This window comes from Anomaloglossus baeobatrachus, chromosome 2 (assembly GCF_048569485.1).
Source record: "Anomaloglossus baeobatrachus isolate aAnoBae1 chromosome 2, aAnoBae1.hap1, whole genome shotgun sequence".
Taxonomy (NCBI): Eukaryota; Metazoa; Chordata; class Amphibia; order Anura; family Aromobatidae; genus Anomaloglossus; species Anomaloglossus baeobatrachus.
In genome coordinates, this window is record NC_134354.1 from 277,217,881 (window position 1) to 277,238,658 (window position 20,778).

Below are 20,778 nucleotides of genomic sequence, written 5' to 3' on the forward strand. Positions count from 1 at the left end.
CCTTTACAAAAGATTTTTATACCCTTCTCTAGTTTCCAATATATAAAAGTTCAAATACATCATTTGATGGAAATGATGCTGACAGAAGTGAACCTTTCTAAACTTTTTGAAGCTCATCTACTAAACATCTTACTCAAAGATAAGTGAAAAGATATTATTTTATGATCACTCTTAAGTCACCCAAAGCTGTACGTTTGATATTCTATGTAGCCTATTGGTTAAAATTAGTTTTGTAGTACCCCTCTTTTGTTGCTCCTAGGCCACTGTAGCTGGCAGAACCGGATATCATTATTTGACCTCTGGCTGCCACGATTACCATTAGCTCCCTGCAATCATGTTGTCAGGGTGACAACGGGCTGAGAGAGGGAACCCTCTCCCTATCATAACCTTCTAAATCCTCTGAGAACTATTGAACGCAACATTTAAATGGTTAAGCAACCAGGGGCAGTGCTGAAACTGGCGGCGGCAACTGTGTAGGCTCAATGATATTTCAACACAAGGGTATACTATAACAAATATATACCAGATTATATGATTTTTATTACTAACATATGAAACAGTGGTGCCTATTTTAAAGAAGACAAAGTTAGGAAATATTTAGTTACTCACCGGACAAGAATCTGAAACACGTGTTTGATGCAGGTGAACAGTAAATATTGCATGAGAACGTGAGCTCTGAGAGTTCATTTGCGTGCTGGCAGTTGTACGAGACAGAGCCCCTTCTTTCAGGAGTTGGAGAAGCTGAAATAATAAAATTGCATTTAAATTAATCAAAAATTACATAAATGTCAAGTGTAAAAATAAAAATGGAAATAATAGTAGTATAGATGAAAAAAGTGTACATCAAGTTCAACTGATGGATGATTAAGTATGAAGAGTATAGTGTGATGGTACTATCAAAGTTTGTACAATCAAGTTTTGTAAAATCAAATTGTTTTGTGCCTGCAACTTGGGTAATTTTCCCAGATAGGAACCTGTGCTCAATTAGGCTCCTGTTCACGTCTGATTATAAATGGCAAACATTGATTTAAAAAAAAATGGTTTGTTTTTGATAACTCAAAAATTTCATAATGTTTCTGTTTCACCATCATACTTGACATATATGAAAGGTTTTGGGATGCATCTAATGGAGTGATTTCCCTCTGGTAGTATGCTGTGAAGGATTAGGCTGTGTGCATGGCAGAGTACAAGGGGCAAAGCTGTTGAAACTTAACAAAATCAAACTTCTTAGAATTCCATAAATTTAAATGTCTTTAATATAATACTTAATTTAAGTCTAAATTATTAATTATTTTTTGGGGGGTCAGGTGAAGCCCGCTGGTGTGAGACTGTGCAGTATTGGGCCTCTGTGCAGACACTCAAGGTGTACAGTATGTTGCATGCAGCAGAATGTAGAGGACAAAAGGAGCAAAAGCAGGTGGATCTGGACACCAAGTTGGCACAGGCAGGGGACGAGGCTGACAGAGTAAAAATCAAAGTGACAGCCATGATACTAACCATGACAACCAAACCTCGCAGTGTGTTGCGGAAAGTGAACCAGCAGTGCCCTTGTTCGTGCTGGCAAGTATGGAAAGCTGTATGCTGTAATGCTTTTAAAACGATAGAAGTATCATTTAAATCAAACAAACACTTTGAAATGCGTTGAATAAAGTACCAATATTGCCTATCTAGCAGTTTGGAACTTCTTTCTTGTACAGCAGTGCAGTTTAATGTTTTCTTCTGGTTCCTTCATACTGCTTGTGGACCTTGCAGCAGTTATTTACACTCGTACTACTGATTGTGGGTGACACAACCATACAAGGTGAGCTTACTTACTTACCTTACTAACATAGTATGTGCTTTATTCAAAAAAGACACATACAGGTGAGTGGGGGGGAGTGAGGGGGGCATGAAGGAAGACAGCACTGTTTCGCACCACAGAGGGCGGTTTGACAGGTCCAGGTTTGTGGACCTGTAAAAGCGCACTCTGTGGTGCGAAATAGTGCTGTCATCCTTCGTGCTCCCCTCACTCCCCCCCCACTCACCTGTATGTGTCTTTTTTGAATAAAGCAACGATGAACCGGGGAGTGCCTCCGACTAACTTCATTGAAAGGCTTCTGGATCTCTGCTTTATGTGAGAGAACCGCTGGTCTGCTGCAATGTACTCCTGCAGTTTAAGCTGAAAACAGCGAGTCCATCTGGAAATCCCGTATGGATGTTACCGACTCCTCAAATAACCTGAATGCAGCCGTACTCCTGGCATTCACGGAAATCAGTGCCCAGTGTGAAATCTTGGAAATTGTTTATTCAAAACTGACTGTTCATAATATGCAATTATGCAGCATTATTTTGGGTTTAGGTATACAAAAACGCCCCATGGCTAGCTGCCAGAATTTTGACTTAAAGAGGTTGGCCACCACTAGGACAACCCCTTCTGATTCTACATTTCTCCCAGATAAAATAATAAAGCGTATAGTCACTTCCCGTACTGGTGTCATCCCAGCAGTGTCAGGACTCTAGTGTCGGGGCTCACGTGGGGTTGTAATGTTGCACAAGCCCCGGGTCCAATCAGCGCCAGCTTTCTTCTCCCCGCCTTTGAACTAACCGAGCATTCAACAGGAATTGAGCGCTGCGGCTGCGCTCACTTCCTGTAGATTAACTTGTCTAATCCTAAGGCGAGGAGACAGAAGATGGCACAGATTGGACCCAGCAATCGAGCGACATCACAACCCTTCGTGACCACCAACACTGCAAGACCAGACACCAAAGGAAGGGTGCCAGTACGGGAAGTGACTATAGGCTTTATTATTTTACCTGGGGGAAACATGTGAAATCAGAATGGGTTGTTATATAAAAGGGTAGTGGACAACCCTTTAAAATACAATCAAAAATTTCTGGGTAACAGATGGAATGTGCAGTAATGATGAACTACGGCCACTCCACAATAGCATCAATATAAAGGAGAAGAAAAGGAGTACTAAATGGCCAACCACATAATCAATAAATATCAAAACCATTGCCTTTATGGTATCAAAACCTAAATAAGTTTATTAAGCATAAATTCAGACAATGGTAAAATCACAATAGTAGAAAAAGGCATAATAGGCAGGAAATCAGTCCCAGATAAACATTCCCAAACAAGGGGACATCAGCCCTATAAGGTAATAGTATACACAAAAATGGGCAAGCAGCACCCTGAAAATGTAGTAGAGGAAAATTCCTCATACTACAAATACAAAAAAGTATATATAGAACAGAGCTGCTTACCCATTAAAAAGTGCAAGGTGCTAGGTCAGTGCCAGGGCAGAGGTCCAATTATCAGTGGGAGAAGCCCCAACGCGTTTCGCTGCGTTGCTTCTTCGGGGGGCAATGCATACATCCTATGTGGCCAAGTGCCCCTAAATACCACTGTATATTACTGGAGATCGCCGCCACCTGTGCCGCATGTATCGCGTCAGCACTCCCCGTCGAGTCCATCACTTCCGGGTCTCCCCGGCGGAAGTGACGCCACAACAGCGTCACCTCCTACCGCATCCGAGCTCCTCAGCGTGGGCGGAAGCGGGGAGCGGCAATACACATGCGCCGCGGCCATCTTATGTGTGGGCAGGAGAAAGGGCGTCCCCAAACTCACTATGCCGCACGGAGCATAACATCACGTGCTATCACCGCAGGTCCGTTCCACACAATGATTCATCAAAAAGTGGGGAAGCTAAAATGCCGTTGTAAGAATAATTCATTGTAATGGCATGAGATGCAACCCGATGTAAAACTGTGTGTATAGGAGCAGCAGGGGTACCACTGTATTAGCAGGAGCATAGGGGGACAGGGAAATCAGAATGGGTTGTTATATAAAAGGGTAGTGGACAACCCTTTTAAATACATGTAACTTTTGGGGGGTTGGCAAGCTAGACCTCTATAGCAATGGTTTCCATGCACGCATTTTTGCTTTATTGAAATCACCTGTAAAGACCAGATCTTTGCTACAGATTTCCATATCAATCAATGAAGAAGCAGTGATATCCAGCGGCCTTGGTTCCCTTAACAAACCAGTCTTAATATGAGGATCTTTAGGATAGACAACAGTAGATGAATGTGAGATTTCTTAACAGCCTCTCCTTTCCTTCTTCTCTGTGGATCTTGCTTTAGGGATTTTGGCTTCAAAATATATTGCTCATCTCTCTCACAAGCAATTCTTTAGCTTCACAAATTTTATCAAAAGCATTGACTTAATTCAGCTTTGAAAAAAGGAACTGCATGAGTGTATGTGTGTATGGATGTATTTCCAGGGTGTGTACAAGTTAGGGGAGCTGTTTACAGATTAACGTAGTAAGCAGACGTAAACAGAAACAAGGATGAACTTAAAACTATCAAATTATCAAAACAGATAACCAATAGAGATGGACGAACATGCTCGGCACTGCTCATTACTCCATCATGCATCTGGATGCTCATGTGCTTTGCAGTCTATGAACGGCTCTTCTGGGGGATAAAATAACTTTATAAGATGTAGTGTGAATAACAAAAAAAAAAACAAAGGAAAACTTTGCCCTCCCGCCGGAAATGCTCTGTTTATGGCTGGCCATATGTGGGCGGAGATCCAAACAGGCCAATTATTTACATTGCATAATGCTCGTTACTCATGTCAAGCTCGTCTGATCAGCTTGAATCGAGTAGCAAGCATTTGCGCATTTTAGTACTCGCCATCACTAATAATCATGCCTCACCTCAGCCTCAGAATTAACACTCCGAGTACTTGCTCCACTGACATAAATTCCACCACTGGCATCTTCATGAATGCGGATATTGGATTTTCGATGACGAGCATCTGGGTCACGGGAGATGTCAAACAAGTCCAAAATCTCCTCATTATATAACTAAGCAAGAAATCAGAAATAAAAAAGGAAAATCCAAAAATTATTATAAAGGAAAAAAATGAAGCACTAAAATTAATAACTATGTATCATGTCAATGAAAGGTATTAATATGAATTAGGGAACTAAAACGCAATGGAAGCATTTTAACTCCTTAATGATCAGCCTATTTTGTGACTAGATGATCACACATTTTTTTATTGGGGGAGAAGGAATGGGAGCTTATTGTCAGATCATAAGAGTCATAAGTTTTTATATACAAGTTCACAATGTAGTACAATACATACAATGATAACATCATACATTTACTCTGCAGGTTAGTATGATTATTGAGTAAATAATAAAATAAATACTTAAAAATATGAGAGTTCATATGACTTTCTAACTGCCATTTGGTATACAATAAAAATTTATATATTGTGATACCATGTTAGCCAGAAAAATTGATGAAAACACTTTTATGCAAAAAAATAAAAGGACAAAAGCATTCTAGAAGTGATACTTTTATCGGCTAACCAGAAAAAAAATATATTTCCAAGCATTCAGAGCAGAAAGGCTCCTTCGTTAGGCAGGTTTACAAATAAATGACTGACATAAAAGGACAACATTTACGAGATGTTACAACAGAAAAATTGTGCATGGAAAAGATGGGGTGATTCATCCTAAAGATAAGCCAAGGTTTTTAAAAGTAAGGTTTTTGTTACAAATGGAGATGTGATGGAAGTGATGGCTGATGATCTTGAGTCAGTCTGGCGGAGGTGTGAAGTGTTCATGTAGGGAGTCACAAATACAGGTGTTAAATAGAGATGAACGATGTTCGAGGTTCGCCAATTTCATGTGCGAGTGATTTTGGGGGCTGTCCGAGTTGTTCGACGAACTGGAACGATTTGGTAAAAGTTCAAGAACGGTTCGATCAACAAAAAGCCTAGCTAGTTACTAGCTGGCTTTTCACTGTAATAGTGTGTCACTGTGAATCACGTATAGTGAAATTCAGCGTATAGTGTCCGGGGGGGACGGGGTTTAGATCAGTGCTGCTGCTGAGTGCTGAAAGAATGCCGATCGCCTTTTTTTTTTTTCCCAAACCGCGCGTACAGTGGGGCGGGCCAGGCTGTAAGCAAATCACAGAGACACACACTGCAAAGTGGATTTTTGCCAGACAAGCAAGGGCATGTGTCATAGGCTGTGCATGTCACATGTCTTTGCTGTATAAGATCCGGCCATTTTCCCCGTCGCCGCCATTATCTCTCTGCTGTGGGTGGGTGACAGTCACCGCTCCCACTCCCGCTGCTGTTGCTGCTGTGTGCGCTATAGCCATAGAGTGCAATCTACACAGCGTTTTAGGGATTAGGGACTACTTGTAATTTCAGCCCTTTTCAGGGCTGCATTACAGCCGTTCATAGGCATTGTTGCTAGGCAGGTCCATGCAAACGCTGTGCAGGGCTTTAGATAACAGCTTCTGGCTACATCAGCTCTGGCAAGTCCTTGCTGCATTTTTTCATTGGCAGGGAAAGAAACTGAGGCTTCTTTTGCTGTCCTGCTACCTACAGCACCTGTGCATTCTACCCTCCTGCCCATTTTTGCTATGCTATTTTTATAGCAAACAGTGCTGACACTTAGTGGCATCCAAAAAGTGTCTGCTATACTAACTTAGTGTCCCATTGGTGCCAAGCAAGGTACACCACCTCTACATTCTACGCTCCTGCCCATTTTTGCAACGCTATTTTTATAGCAAACAGTGCTGACACTTAGTGGCATCCAAAAAGTGTCTGCTATACTAACTTAGTGTCCCATTGGTGCCAAGCAAGGTACACCACCTCTACATTCTACGCTCCTGCCCATTTTTGCAACGCTATTTTTATAGCAAACAGTGCTGACACTTAGTGGCATCCAAAAAGTGTCTGCTATACTAACTTAGGGGTACTTTGCACGCTGCGACATCGCTAGCCAATGCTTGCAATGCTGAGCGCGATAGAACCCACCCCGTCGCACATACGATATCTTGTGATAGCTGCCGTTGCGAACATTATCGCTACGGCAGCTTCACACGCACTTACCTGCCCTGCGATGTCGCTCTGGCCGGCGACCCGCCTCCTTCCTAAGGGGGCTAGTCGTACGGCGTCACAGCGACGTCACACGGCAGGCGGCCAATAGAACCGGAGGGGCGGAGATGAGCGGGACGTAAACATCCCGCCCATCTCCTTCCTTCCGCATAGCCGGTGGAGGCAGGTAAGGAGATGTTCCTCGCTCTGCGGCTTCACACACAGCGATGTGTGCTGCCGCAGGAACGAGGAACAACATCGTATCTCCTATTGGTGCGACATTATGAAAATTACTGACGCTACACAGATCACCGATTTACGACGCTTTTGCGATCGTTTATCGGCGCATCTAGGCTTTACACTTTGCGACGTCGTTACCAGCGCCGGATATGCGTCACTTTCGATTTGACCCCAACGATATCGCAGTAGCGATGTCGCAGCATGCAAAGTACCCCTTAGTGTCCCACTGGTGCCAAGCAAGATACACCACCTCTGCATTCTACCCTCCTGCTCTAGGCTGGGAATGAGAGGTCTGCTCCCAAGCTACAGTGAGTACAGACCAGGAAATAATCTGCAGTGATGCCCAGAAGCTTTGTGAGTCTGATTCAGGCCCTGATGACCACGTTTCTGAGCATAATGTAGACCCTCATTCACAAACTGTAACACCTCTTGGTGGAGACAATGATGAACATACTGATGACGATGAGACTCAGATACCTGATTGGAATGACAACTTAACTATTCAGTCAGGGCAGGAAGAGGTTAGGTCTGAGGGCGAGGGGAGTGCAAACACAACGGTTGATGATGAAGTTCTAGATCCCACTTACTGTCAATCCACAGTCAGGCACTCGAGGAGGTCAGCAAAGGCGGTGGAGGAGGATGAGACTGACGACGAAGTTAACTTGCGCCTTCCTGGACAAAGATGGAGTACTGGCAGCACGTCAACAACTGCATCGTCAGCCACAACTCTGCCTCTGAGCACAAGTCAGGGTGGCTCTGCAGGTCGCATGGGCTCTAATAGTTGCATTGCCTGGTCCTTTTTTGACATCGCAAAGGATCACCCAACTCATGTGATCTGTAAGCTTTGTCGCCAATCTGTAAGTAGAGGCCAAAAACTCACTAGTTTGACTAGTTCGTCCATGAACCGTCACATGATTAACAAGCATAAGTCCCAGTGGGAAGCTCACTGTGCTACCATGCATCCCAGCGGAGCGGGCCAACCACCGTCTGCCCTTCAACTGCATCCGCGCGCTCTTCATCCTCTATGACTGTGGGGACAGCTGTCACACACGTTTTTCTACGCAGACCTTACATCTCTTTAACCACAACAGGCAGTTTGCTTGGCAGGTCATCATCAGTTGTTTAGGGGGGGGGGGGGACAGGTGCTTTTGAACAGCTCTCTCAGACAACGAGACCACCAACTTTGGATGAAGGCAATATCATGTCTTCGCCTGCACTTTCCTCACAGACCAGCAGTTTTCCAGGGACTCCCTACTCCACACCGTCTCTGCACAGCAGCCAGATCTCGGTTCCTCAGATGTGGACAATTAAAAGGCCATTTCCTCCCAGCCATGACAAAGCTAAGAGGTTGACTTTCACCCTCTGCAAGCTGTTGGCTACAGAAATGCTGCCTTTCCGCCTGGTGGACACAGAGGATTTTTGAGACCTTATGTCCGTCGCAGTGCCCCAGTACCAGATGCCCAGTTGCCACTACTTCTCCAAGAAAGGTGTGCCTGCGCTACACCAGCATGTCGTACACAACATCACCACTTCACCGGTCCTGTGACAGGATGCATTTCACCACCGATACTTGGACCAGTAAGCATTGACAGGGGCGTTACATGTCGCTGACTGGGCACTGGGTAACTATGGTGTGAGATGGAGAAGGGTCTGCTGTATAAGTCTTGCCATCCCCACAACTTGTGCGTCAATCTCTGTATGTGGAAGGTCCTCCACTGCTTCTGCCTCCTCAACCTTGTCTGGGTCCTCCACCTCCGCCCCAAGCCTGCCTGGTCAGGCCACCCGCGTTTTAACTGCGCACAAGGAATCCCGCACACCTCCTTACTCAGCTGGCAGCAGAGCTCAACGCCAACAGGCGGTCTTTAGCTTGAAATGTCTGGCAAATAAGAGTCACACAGCTGAGGAGTTGTGGTCAGCTCTTGCGAGTGAGTTTAGTAAATAGTTGTCTCCACTCAACCTGTAGCCAGGGAAGGCCGTGTGCGACAATGCTGTAAACCTGGGTGCGGTCAAGATGACACACGTGCTTTGTATGGATCACGTGTTGAACCTTGTTGTCCAGCAATTTTTAACCCACTATCCCGGCCTAGATGGGCTTCTGCACAGGGCACGGCCACTCTCTGCTCACTTCCGCCGTTCAACAGGTGCAGCTGACCAACTTGCATCACTCCAGAAGTCTTTCGGCCTGCCGGTTCATCGCCTGAAATGCGATGTGCCAACACTCTGGAATACGACTCTCCACATGTTGCAGCGACTGTGGCAGCACCGCCGAGCCCTGGTGCAATATGTTATGACGTATAGCCTGGACCAACGAGATGCAGAGGTGGGGCAGATCACGCTGCTGGAGTGGTCTCAGATCAAGAACCTATGCACCCTTCTGCACAGTTTCGACATGGCGATGAATATGTTTAGCGCTGACAATGCCATTATCAGCATGACAATTCCAGTCATTTACATGCTGGAGCACACTCTAAACGCTATTCGGAGTCAGGGGGTGGGACAAGAGGAAGGGGAGGAAGTACAGGAGGATTCAGATGCGCAAGGGATACCAACATCTACAAGGTCCAGACGTTCATCATCACCAAGGCGGCAGGCATGGGACGGTGGGGGAGAGGGATTAACAAGGGCGCATGGTAGGAGCCAAAATGTTGAGGAAGGTGCAAGAGACCAGGAAGAAATGAAGGACGAACTGTCGATGGGCATGGAAGACTCAGCAGATGAGAGAGACCTTGGTCAAATTTCGGTTGAACGAGGTTGGGGGGAGATGTCAGAGGAAGGAAGCACGGTTATCACCTTGCCGCCACAAACACAGCAAGGACTTGGTCCGCATGGAGGCGCAAGTAATAATAATAATAAAGTTTATTTATATAGCGCCAACATATTCCGCAGCACTTTACAATCCGGTGGGGGGTTGTATAGACTAAAACAAAACAAAATAGTACATAATTCAACAGCTACAGTAGGAATGAGGGCCCTGCTCGAAAGCTTACAATCTATGGGGAAATGGGGGACACAAAAGGTGAAGCACACTTGTAGATCTGGCCGGCCATCGTTATGCTAGTTTATTGGTTACATATAAAGATGAATGATCTGGTCTTTAGAAAGTAACCTTTTGGGTGCCCTTACGTGCTTTTGGTTGTATGTAGGATGTGAGGACAGAAATAGGAGAGAGAAGGTTACGAGTAGTATTTAGAAGGTGGGACGGGGGAGAGTTAGGTTAGTAAGTTATTATGATAAGCTTGTCTGAAGAAATGTGTTTTTAATGTACGCTTAAAAACTTGGGGGCTGGATATTAGTCGCATTGTTTTGGGTAGTGTATTCCTGAAAACTGGCGCGGCACGAGAAAGGTCTTGGAGACGGAGGTGTGAGGTTCGTATTATGGAGGATGTTAATCTAAGATCATTTGCGGAACGAAAGGGGCGGGTAAGATGATAGACAGAGATGAGGGATGAGATATATGGTGGTGTAGAGCTGTGGAGAGCTTTGTGGGTGAGGGATATGAGTTTGTATTGTATTCTGTAGCTGATAGGTAGCCAGTGTAGTGACTGGCACAAGGTGGAGGCATCGGTGAAACGGCTGGACAGGAATTTGACCCTGGCTGCTGCATTCAAGATGGATTGGAGAGGGGAGAGTTTAGTCTGAGGGAGACCAATCAATAAAGAGTTGCAGTAATCCAGGCGGGAATGAATAAGAGCGACAGTAAGGGTTTTTGCAGTTTCGAAAGTAAGAAATGGTTGGATTCTGGAGATGTTTTTGAGATGCAGGTGACATGTGCGAGTGAGTGATTGTATATGGGGAATGAAGGAGAGTTCTGAGTCAAATATGATACCAAGACAGCGAGCATGCTGCTTGGGAATAATGATTAAATCATCGAAGGTAATTGTCAGGTGTAGGTTGGTTGGTAGAGGGAGGAAACACAAGAAACTTAGTTTTGGAGAGATTCAGTTTCAGATAGAGGGAGGACATGCTTTGCGCAAAACACATGAGCGCCTTCTAGCTGCACTACCTACAACATGACCCTCGGATTGTCCAAATTAGAAGTAAGATGACTACTGGGTTGCCGCACTGTTAGATCCCCGGTACAAGTCCAAATTTGGCGAAATAATTCCTGCCATAGAAAGGGACGCAGGAGCAGGAGTATCAGCAGAAGCTGTTACTCAATCTTAGCTCGGCTTTTCCACAAAACACCAGTGGTGCACGGAGTGAATCTCCCTGTTGTAACTTGCCAAGCATGGGACTGTCTCATCATTATCAGTCAAACCGTACCACCAACACCGTATCTGGTGCTGGTAACAGCAATTTTATGGAATCGTTTCATAATTTTTTTAGACCATCCAATGCAAGGCCATAAGAGACAAGAAGTCTGACACATAGTCAACAGCTGGAGAGGATGATACAGGAGTATCTCCAAATGAACATCGATGCCATGACTTTGCAACTGGAGCCTTGCTCATTTAGGGCTTCAAATCTTGAAAAATGGCCTGAGCTCGCCACTTACGCCTTTGAGATTTTGTCGTGTCCCGCAGCCAGCGTTGTCTCTGAATGTGTCTTCAGTGCTGCTGGGTGTGTGCTGACAGAAAAGCACAGGCGTCTGTCCAGTGACAATGTGGACAGACTAACGTTGATCAAAATGAACAAGTCATTGATCCGCAAGGACTTTACTACCCCTGTGTCATCCTGGGGAGTGTAAAGGCTTGCGTATGTTTGAATATGCTTGATGCTAATCAACACATCCAGTCAGCAACTGGGGCACAAGTGATGCCCCTGAAGTGGTGTGTGTGGCCCAATTTTTGGAAAAAAGGGAGACTCTGCTTGGAATCCCCTTGCTGTGTTTTTAATAATGAGCCAAAATGAACAAGTCATGGATCCGCAAGGACTTTACTACCCCTGTGTCATCCTGGGGAGAGTAAAGGCTGGCGTATTTTTGAATGTGCTTGATGCTAATCAACACATCCAGTTTGCAACTGGGGCACAAGTGGTGCCACTAAAGTGGTGCATGTGGCCCAATTTTTGGAAAAAAGGGAGACTCTGCTTGGAGTCCCCTTGCGGTGTTTTACATGATTTTAGAAGGGCATGACATGCCTATATCTGTGTTTCCTCTTTTTACTCGTCCAGCTCTTTTGTTTTCGCATGAGTATATAACCTTGTCACTTTCCCATGTGTTTGTGGTGTCTTGGGAGTTGTTTGTCACCTTTTGGACACCTTTGAAGGTGTTTTCTATGTGTTTTTATGTGTTTATGTTTGCCTCCCATTGTTTTCAATGGGGTTCGAGTGGTTCGTCGAATGTTCGACGAACCGAACCAAATTCGAACGCCAGGGGGGTGGCTCATCTCTAGTGTTAAATTGAGAAAGATTGGATCATTCTAATCAGCTTGAACTCACAGATTTTTTTATCATTCTTAAAATGACTTTTTATTACTAAAGGAAACCTGTCAGGTCCAATATGCACCCAGAACCACGAGCAGTCCGACACTGGATTTTAGCTCAGTGGGCATGACCCTGGAGTTTCGGTCATGCGCATTATGAAGCCAGGTGTACACGTCCTGGCTTCTAACTGAAGTAGTGTGCATGACCGGAACTCCGGGGTCATGAGAACCGAGCCAAAATCCAGTGTCGGTCGGCCATGGCAGCGGAGAGGTGAGTAAGGTCATCCTCTGAAGCTGCACATTCATTAGCATGTTAGCACGCCCACAGGTGCGTGCTAACATGCTAATGGAGCCGACCAGCTAGAGGAACTAACGCCCAGAGGACTAGTCCCCTCGCTCATTAGCATACGATAAAAGATCTTTAGAATTACTTTTTCTAAAGATCTTTTTATCTATCCTAGTATATACAGGGATGGTTAGGCAGGGATTAGTAATATGCACCCAGAATTGCTCGTTACACCATAGGTGGTTATAGGTGGAAAAACTAAGATGATCTCTGTGCTTGTGGACAGCAGAGCCGGTGTCAATTTTTTGCTTTGATTTTGCTTTGATTTTTGCTTTGCGCAGACTCGAGGTCTGATGCGTAGTGCATTGTCAAGATCCATTCCCATCCAGACTATTGACTCAGCTCCGCTCAGCCAGAGAGTTCACACATACTGTGCCTAATATCAAACTGCGGGTGGGCTCAGGTCATAAATAACATTTATCCTGTTATATCCTGGAGGCTTTGCCCACTCCTATCATGCTGGAACTTCCCTGGTTGAAGAGGCATAACCCTGTGATAGACTGGCAGTCAGGGAAAGTTGTCAGTTGGGGTAGTTTTTGTGAAACTACGTGCCTGGGTGTTACCATTACCACGGTACTTATTAAACAACCACCACCCTATCCACCAGCAGTGACCTCTAAAGTGTCAAATAAAAGTTTACCCTAACCTCAGGAGAAGAATAGACCTCAGTGCGGCTCTGGTAGATGTGACCGGTGGAGGGTAGTCGGTTCCTCTAAATGTGCGGTTCCAGAGTGTAAGTTGTGGAAAGGGCGGTGAGAGTCCTCTGTTGTTGGCTCTGCCAGGAGTTCTTCCTCTACCACCTGGTGCATGCGTGTGAATAAACGTCCAGGTGTAGACCTGTGCAAAAATGACCTTGTATGGGTGTTCACCAAGAACACCAGGTGGAAGTGTGTGTTTGGGGCTCTAGGCTCAAGGTTGATCAGTCCCTTTAGGGTTCTTAATATTCTAAGTCCTATGGCTGTATGGCTGGAATTACCCATGGAACTAAACACCCATGACATAGTCCACAGGTCCCTGCTCCAAAAGTGTTGGTTGCCCCCTATGACTAACCTGTTCACATTGAAATAATTGTACCTATCTTGAGAGTCCAGCGGCCTCTCGTTAAGGGGGAGATACTGTCACGATCATCTCCCTCCATGTTGAGACCAGTGACAGCCTTTGGACTGGAGCCACTCATCTGGCTCTCTTGATTTAAATGGGTTTCATTTCTCTTGGCAATTAAGTGGTTAAGTGCCAGTTTTTCTATTGCAGCTTTTCTAATGCAGATCCTTGTTGAGTGATCAGCTACACTTACTAAGTAGTCCCACCCTTCAGCTTTAAATAGTGGTGTATCACAGCATTCCCTGCTGAAGATACAAAGTCATTTGTATACTGGCCACCTTTGAGGAATGTTCTGCTAGCTAAGTTCCTGTGCTCAGGCTATATCCTTTTGTTTGTTTATTTTCCCCCTGTTTGTCTTTACTTCCCAGGTGTGTTGTTAGTGCAGCAGTGAGGTCTAGTGAACCCCACCTGCCCCTTACTAGTCAGGATTACTATAGGGTCTTCCAAGAGTGCCAGGTTCCTGTTCAGTGATAGTTGTGGAGACTGTATAGGGATTGGTAAAGAGAGAAGGGACAGTTGCCGGTGAGGTTAGGAGGTGCCTACCTATCCCTCTCACTAGTTCCAGGGCCCCCTGTTGTTTTTGTGTCCCCGGTGTCCCCCTTATTGTGTGTTTTTTGTTGTGGACCAGACGCACAGAAGTCTGAATGCACCCTTCCACGCTTGCTACACCCGGCGAGTGTGACAATTGCTGGAGCTTTACTTGCACATATTTCTGAAATAAAACATTCAATCTATGAACAAAAGGTATCAGGTTGCTTAGACTGGGCCTATATAACTGAGTAGTGTTCTCTTGGTCTGGGCCGGTGATCAATGTTGTCTCCTGTGGTGCTGTGGACATTCTGGAGCCTGCCATATCTTCTGTTTCTACCTGAACTCCTTGAAGATAAGTTTTGTCTTAGTACCTCTTGCTGGTTTGTTTCCATTTTCTTGTTGTTTTATTTTTGTGGTACTAAGGCTTGTCTCCTGGTTTTGCTTGTGTGGAGTTCTGGGTGGAGTTAGATCATTCCCTGCTGGGAATGTCTGTGTACCTTGCTCCATATTCTGCAATGTATTTTTGTCATGCTTGGTATTAATGTCAGTCCTTCCTCTATATTAGTGTTCTGCTTGGATTCCAGTAACAACAGACTACTGATATAGTGGGGGAGAGGCCATTTGGTCTTAGTTTTTTTCATATCATGTGCGTTGGTTAGGGTTAGGGTTACGGTTAGGGTTTTTTAAGGGTCTTGCGCGGCTGCAGACAGTGGTCTTTTCTGACAGCTCAGCTGATCGCGCTACTCACCTCAGTTGCTGCGAGGAGCTGACCGGAGCGGCGGTGAGTAGCGCGATTAGCTGAGCTGTCACTGAGGTTACCCGCGGCCACCGCTACATCCACCGCTGGATCCAGGTAACCTCAGTGACAGCACAGCTGATCACGCGGCTCTCTTCATTTGCTGCGTGGAGGTGACAGGAGCGGCGGTTTCCTGCTGCTCCAGTCACCTTCATGCAGCAGAGCTGGAAGCGACGCTGGACCATCTTGGAGTACGCCGGACATGGAGGGCTTTTTGAGGCTGATTAAATTGGTGAACCAGGGAATGTGTTTGTTATTTCTAATAAAGGATTTTTCAGTTGTGTGTGTTTATTTACTGTAATTTACAGATCAATCATGGAAGGTATCTCGGGGAGACGCCTGACATGATTAATCTAGGATTTAGTGGCAGCTATGGGCTGCCAATAACTCCTTATTACCCCGATTTGCCAACGCACCAGGGCAAATCGGGAAGAGCCGGGTACTGTCCCAGAACAGTCACATCTAATGTATGCGGCCATTCTGGGCGGCTGCTGACTGATATTGTTCGGCTGGGGGGCTCCCCATAATGTGGGGCTCCCCATCCTGAGAATACCAGCCTTCAGCCGTATGGCTTTATCTGGCTGGTATTAAATTTGGGGGGAACCGCACGCCATTTTTTTTAATTATTTATTTATTTATTTCTACACTCCATAGTGACACGCCCACTGGCAGCTGTGATTGGGTGCAGTGAGACACCTGTCACTCAGCATGTGGGCGTGTCTCACTGCAACCAATCATAGGCACTGGTGGGCGGGGAAAGCAGGGAATACGAGATTGTATAATGAGCGGCCGGCTTTTTCAAAAGAGGAAAAGCCGCCGGAGTTTAGAGAACAGCCATGCAGCGCCGCGCCGGAGATCGGAGAACGGTAAGTATGAGAGAGGGGGGGAACTGACCGATAGACAGCGAGAGGGACAGATAATACAGAGAGACCGAGTGACAGACATAGAGAGAGACCGACCGACTGACGGACTGAGGGAGAGAACGAAACAGAAAAAGAAAAAACACCGACATCACATGAAAAAAGCACAAAACGTACAGGGAGCAAACAGAGATACGTCCGTGTCACTCAGACGTGCGCACAGACCCATTGACTTTCATTGGGTCCATGCTGCGTGTTGCGTGCTGATAATAGACATGCTTCTGTGCAAAACGGAGACACAAACGTAGCACGCACACGGACCTTAATGAAAAACGCACGTGTCCTCAAACATTAAATAACATTGGTGCACGTTTGGCCGTGTCTCCGGTATATACGGAAACGGACTAAACACGCACGTGTTTCACGGATGTGTGTTTCAGGCCTGAGACGGACAAACATAAATAAGAGTAGCTTGAAAAACTATTCATACCCTGTGAACTTTTCAAATTTTGTTCACGTTACACCCATAAACTTAAATGTATTTCATTGAGATTTTATGTGATATACAAATACAGACTAGCAAGTATTTGTGAAGTGTACCGCAAATCTGAAAATTGTGATGTGCATTTGTATTCAGCCCCTGAGTCAATACTTTGTAGGACCACTTTACACTGCAATTACTGCTGCAAGTCTTTTGGGGTCTGTTTCTACCAGCTTTACACATCTAGTGGATGACATTTTTGTCCAACCTTCTTTGCAAAATATCTCTAGCTCAGTGAGATTGGATGGAGAATGCCTGTGAACAGCAATTTTCAAGTTTTGTCACAGATTCTCAATGGGATTTAGGTCTGGACCATTCACACACACACAAATATGCTTTAATCTAAATCATTCCATTGTACCTTTGGCAGTATGTTTAGGGTTGTTATCATGTTGGCAGTCTCCTCATCAACCATGACAAGCTTCTCTGTCTCTGCTGAACAAAATCATGCCAAAAGCACAATGCTGCCACCACCATGTTTAACGGTGAGGATGGTGTTTTCAAAGTAAATGCAGTGTTAGTTTTACACCCCCATAGCGTTTTTCATTTTCCTCAAAAACTTCTGCTCTGGTGTCATCTGATCAGGGCAAATTCTTCAATATGCTAGCTGTATCAATTACATGGCTTTCTGCAAACAGGACTTCTCATGGCTTGCTTTCAAAAATGGCTTTCTTCTTGACTCTTCCATAAAGGCCAGATCTGTGGAGCATATGACTAATAGTTGTCCTGAGGAAAGATTCTCCTATCTGAGTTGTGGATCTCAGCAAGTCCTCCAGAGTGACCATCAACCGCTTGGCTGCTTCTCTAATTAATGCTCAATCCACTCCCCCTTATTAAGCTTGTGTTTAGTGGTGTTGGATAAATCTGTACATATTTACAAAGACATCAATCCAGGATACTTTTCACAGAGGAGGGGGGCATTTTTGTGCTTTTTAAAGGTTTGTAAATGAGCTCTCACTCAATTCTGATGGACATGTATCTGTAGCGCCCCTGAGACTGGTCACTACAGGGTATTGTATTTTATGTATTTTATAATGTCCTTCCATCCTGGGCACGAAGAGGTTAAGGTCTGGTAACTTTCATTTTTGAATCACACAGCCTTACAAACACAGACAGCAGGTGCCTCACACAAGAGGAATTTCTGGTGACCATAATAGCGGGCTGGAACATTCCTCAGGTGGGGGCATGAGCAGGAGTGAGCTATAGAACAGACAGTTTAGTTTCACTTTAACTCAGAACGGCTAGAGAGACCAGACAGAGTGGACGCACAGTGGGCAGCTCCCTGAAGCAGTTCCCTTGGAAGACAGAGCAGCAGAACAACAAGGTCCAGATCGGTGCAAACACCCTTCCCTCACCATGGACCAGGCTGGTGGATGGCTGACGGCCCCTAAGCTGAGAGAGCGGATCCAGGTGAGTACTGGATGCCGTCAGTTAGGAGGTTCCCGGTCCATTAGCCAGCAGAGACCTGGAATGTGAGAGAACAGCCACACGAGAGCACAAAAGGAGGGAGCTCACAGACTGCCCTACCAGGCTTTGACCTCTTCCCTGCCTGGGATCGACCGGAGCTCATTACAGTAAGGACCAGCATCCTGGGTGCGACACAAGGACCAGTGAGTAAAAGATTTGAAACCCGCAACCCAGTGACTCTAACTCTGTTTGTCATCGCCTTGCGCTCCGGCGATTCCCAGTTCCCCCGTTCTCTCTCCCGGGGATCGCGTCACCTGTGGGGAGCGATATAGTCTCGGCTGCACCACAACATTTTCACCGGCGAGATACTCTGCAGCGGCGGCCTTATCCCTGGCTGCACACCACAGGTGGCATAACATTATCCGTTCCACTCCTGGAGGAGGAAAGATCGGAGGAAGGGTCTGCAGCGGAGGAGGCCGGGACCCCAGTCACCACCGTAACCGGTGACAGCTTTTCCAAGAACAATCCTTGCTTGCCCCTTTTACTGTGCACCACGGGGCCACGGAACTGGGCCAGGCCACGACTTCTGTAAACCATTGGCCTGGCGACGGGTATACCAGATGAGGATTCAAGCTCCTATCTTGGGCTCTGTGGGGTGCCACATATCTAAATAAAGTAATTTGATGTGAGAAAGCAGGATGACAATTCTAGGGGTAAACAATACCCTTGGCCAGAGATTCTACCAATGGGTAGCCTCAGGGCCGGCGTCAGCACGCGGCAAACCTGGGCAAATACTGGGGCCCTGGACAGCAGGGGGGGCCCACTCGCGAGTGCCGGGGACCGCAGTCCTCCGCAGGAAACTGAGGCTGCTGTCCCTTTAAGGTGATGCATCCTCCTGGTGTGAACTTCATGTGTGGGTGGAGCTTTGGCGCAACGTCCTGCTTCAGTCCCACAGCACAGATGAAGGAGGTGCAGTGCAAGCCAGGGACCCCCAGCACAGCACTGCCCACCGGCGCTGTGTGGGCCCCCTCTCCACCACTAATTTTAAGCGGGATGTTCTACACCCCTCCGCCCCACTGATCTGTATGTGCCCTGAGTCCCCGCCCCCCACCTCATGGACCCCAGTGAGTTGTATGGGTTCATCCCCCCCTCCGAGAGGTATGTCCTGGCCCCCAGAGCTGTGTGGCTGTGTGTTCAGGCCCCCCATAGCCGCGTGTGTGGGGGCCCCAGAGTTGTGTGGCTGTGTGTTCGGGCCCCCCATACCCGCGTGTGTGGGGGTCCCAGAGCTGTGTAGCTGTGTGTTCGGGCCCCCATAGCCGCGTGTGTGGGGGCCCCAGAGCTGTGTGGCTGTGTGTTCGGGTCCCCCATAGCCGCGTGTGTGGGGGCCCCAGAGCTGTGTGGCTGTGTGTTCGGGCCCCCCATAGCCACGTGTGTGGGGACCCCACAACTGTGTGGCTGTGTGTTCGGGCCCCCCAGAGCCGTGTGTGCACATTTCTCAGATGTCCCATCAAGCTACAACCCCCTGCATTGTAAGGAGATAACTACAACAGTGTATTTGTGTGTGTGTGTCTGTCTGGGTGGAGCAGAGCCGAGTGCGTGTCTGTGTGGAGCAGAGCCGAGTGCGTGTCTGTGTGGCGCAGAATCGAATGCGTGTCTGTGTGGCGCAGAGCCGAGTGCGTGTCTGTGTGAAGCAGGGCCGAGTGCGTGTCTGTGTGGCGCAGAATTAAGTGCGCGTCTGTGTGGCGCAGAGACAAGTGCGCGTCTGTGTGGAGCAGAGCTGAGTGCGCATCTGTGTGGAGCAGAGCCGAGTGCGCGTCTGTGTGGAGCAGAGCCGAGTGCGCGTCTGTGTGGAGCAAAGCCGAGTGCGCGTCTGTGTGGAGCAGAGCCGAGTGCGCGTCTGTGTGGAGCAGAGCCGAGTGCGCGTCTGTGTGGAGCAGAGCCGAGTGCGCGTCTGTGTGGAGCAGAGCCGAGTGCACGTCTGTGTGGAGCAGAGCCGATTGCGTGTCTGTATGGAGCAGAGCCGAGTGCGTGCCTGTGTGGAGCAGAGCCGAGTGCGTGCCTGTGTGGCGCAGAGCCGAGTGCGTGCCTGTGTGGAGCAGAGCCGAGTGCGTGCCTGTGTGGAGCAGAGCCGAGTGCGTGCCTGTGTGGCGCAGAGCCGAGTGTGTGCCTGTGTGGCACAGAGCCGAGTGCGTGCCTGTGTGGCGCAGAGCCGAGTGCGTGTCTGTGTGGCGCAGAGCCGAGTGCGTGCCTGTGTGGCGCAGAGCCGAGTGCGTGTCTGTGTGGCGCAGAGCCGAGTGCGTGTCTGTGTGGCGCAGAGCCGAGTGCGTGTCTGTGTGGCGCAGAGCGGAGTGCGTGTCTGTGTGGCGCAGAGCCAAGTGCCTGTCTGTGTGGCGCAGAGCGGAGTGCGTGTCTGTGTGGTGCAGAGCCGAGTGCGTGCCTGTGTGGCGCAGAGCCGAGTGCGTGCCTGTGTGGAGCAGAGCCGAGTGTGTGTCTGTGTGGAGCAGAGCCGAGTGCGTGCCTGTGTGGAGCAGAGACGAGTGCGTGCCTGTGTGGAGCAGAGCCGAGTGCGTGCCTGTGTGGAGCAGAGCCGAGTGCGTACCTGTGTGGAGCAGAGCCGAGTGCGTGCCTGTGTGGAGCAGAGCCGAGTGCGTGCCTGTGTGGAGCAGATCCGAGTGCGTGCCTGTCTGGAGCAGAGACGAGTGCG

The 20,778-nt window shown here is 47.4% G+C and overlaps 1 protein-coding gene across 1 annotated transcript in view; it reads right to left on the reverse strand.

Moving 5' to 3' along the window:
• Nucleotides 1–20,778, reverse strand: part of KIF21B (kinesin family member 21B) — a 411,687-nt gene that overhangs the window by 315,700 nt on the left and 75,209 nt on the right. Inside the window, exons 4-5 of the mRNA XM_075335818.1 lie at nt 4,704–4,853; nt 610–741 (exon numbers count right to left, since the gene is read on the reverse strand). Of these exons, the coding sequence (XP_075191933.1) occupies nt 610–741; nt 4,704–4,853 (282 nt within the window). The remainder of the gene's footprint in view (nt 1–609; nt 742–4,703; nt 4,854–20,778) is intronic.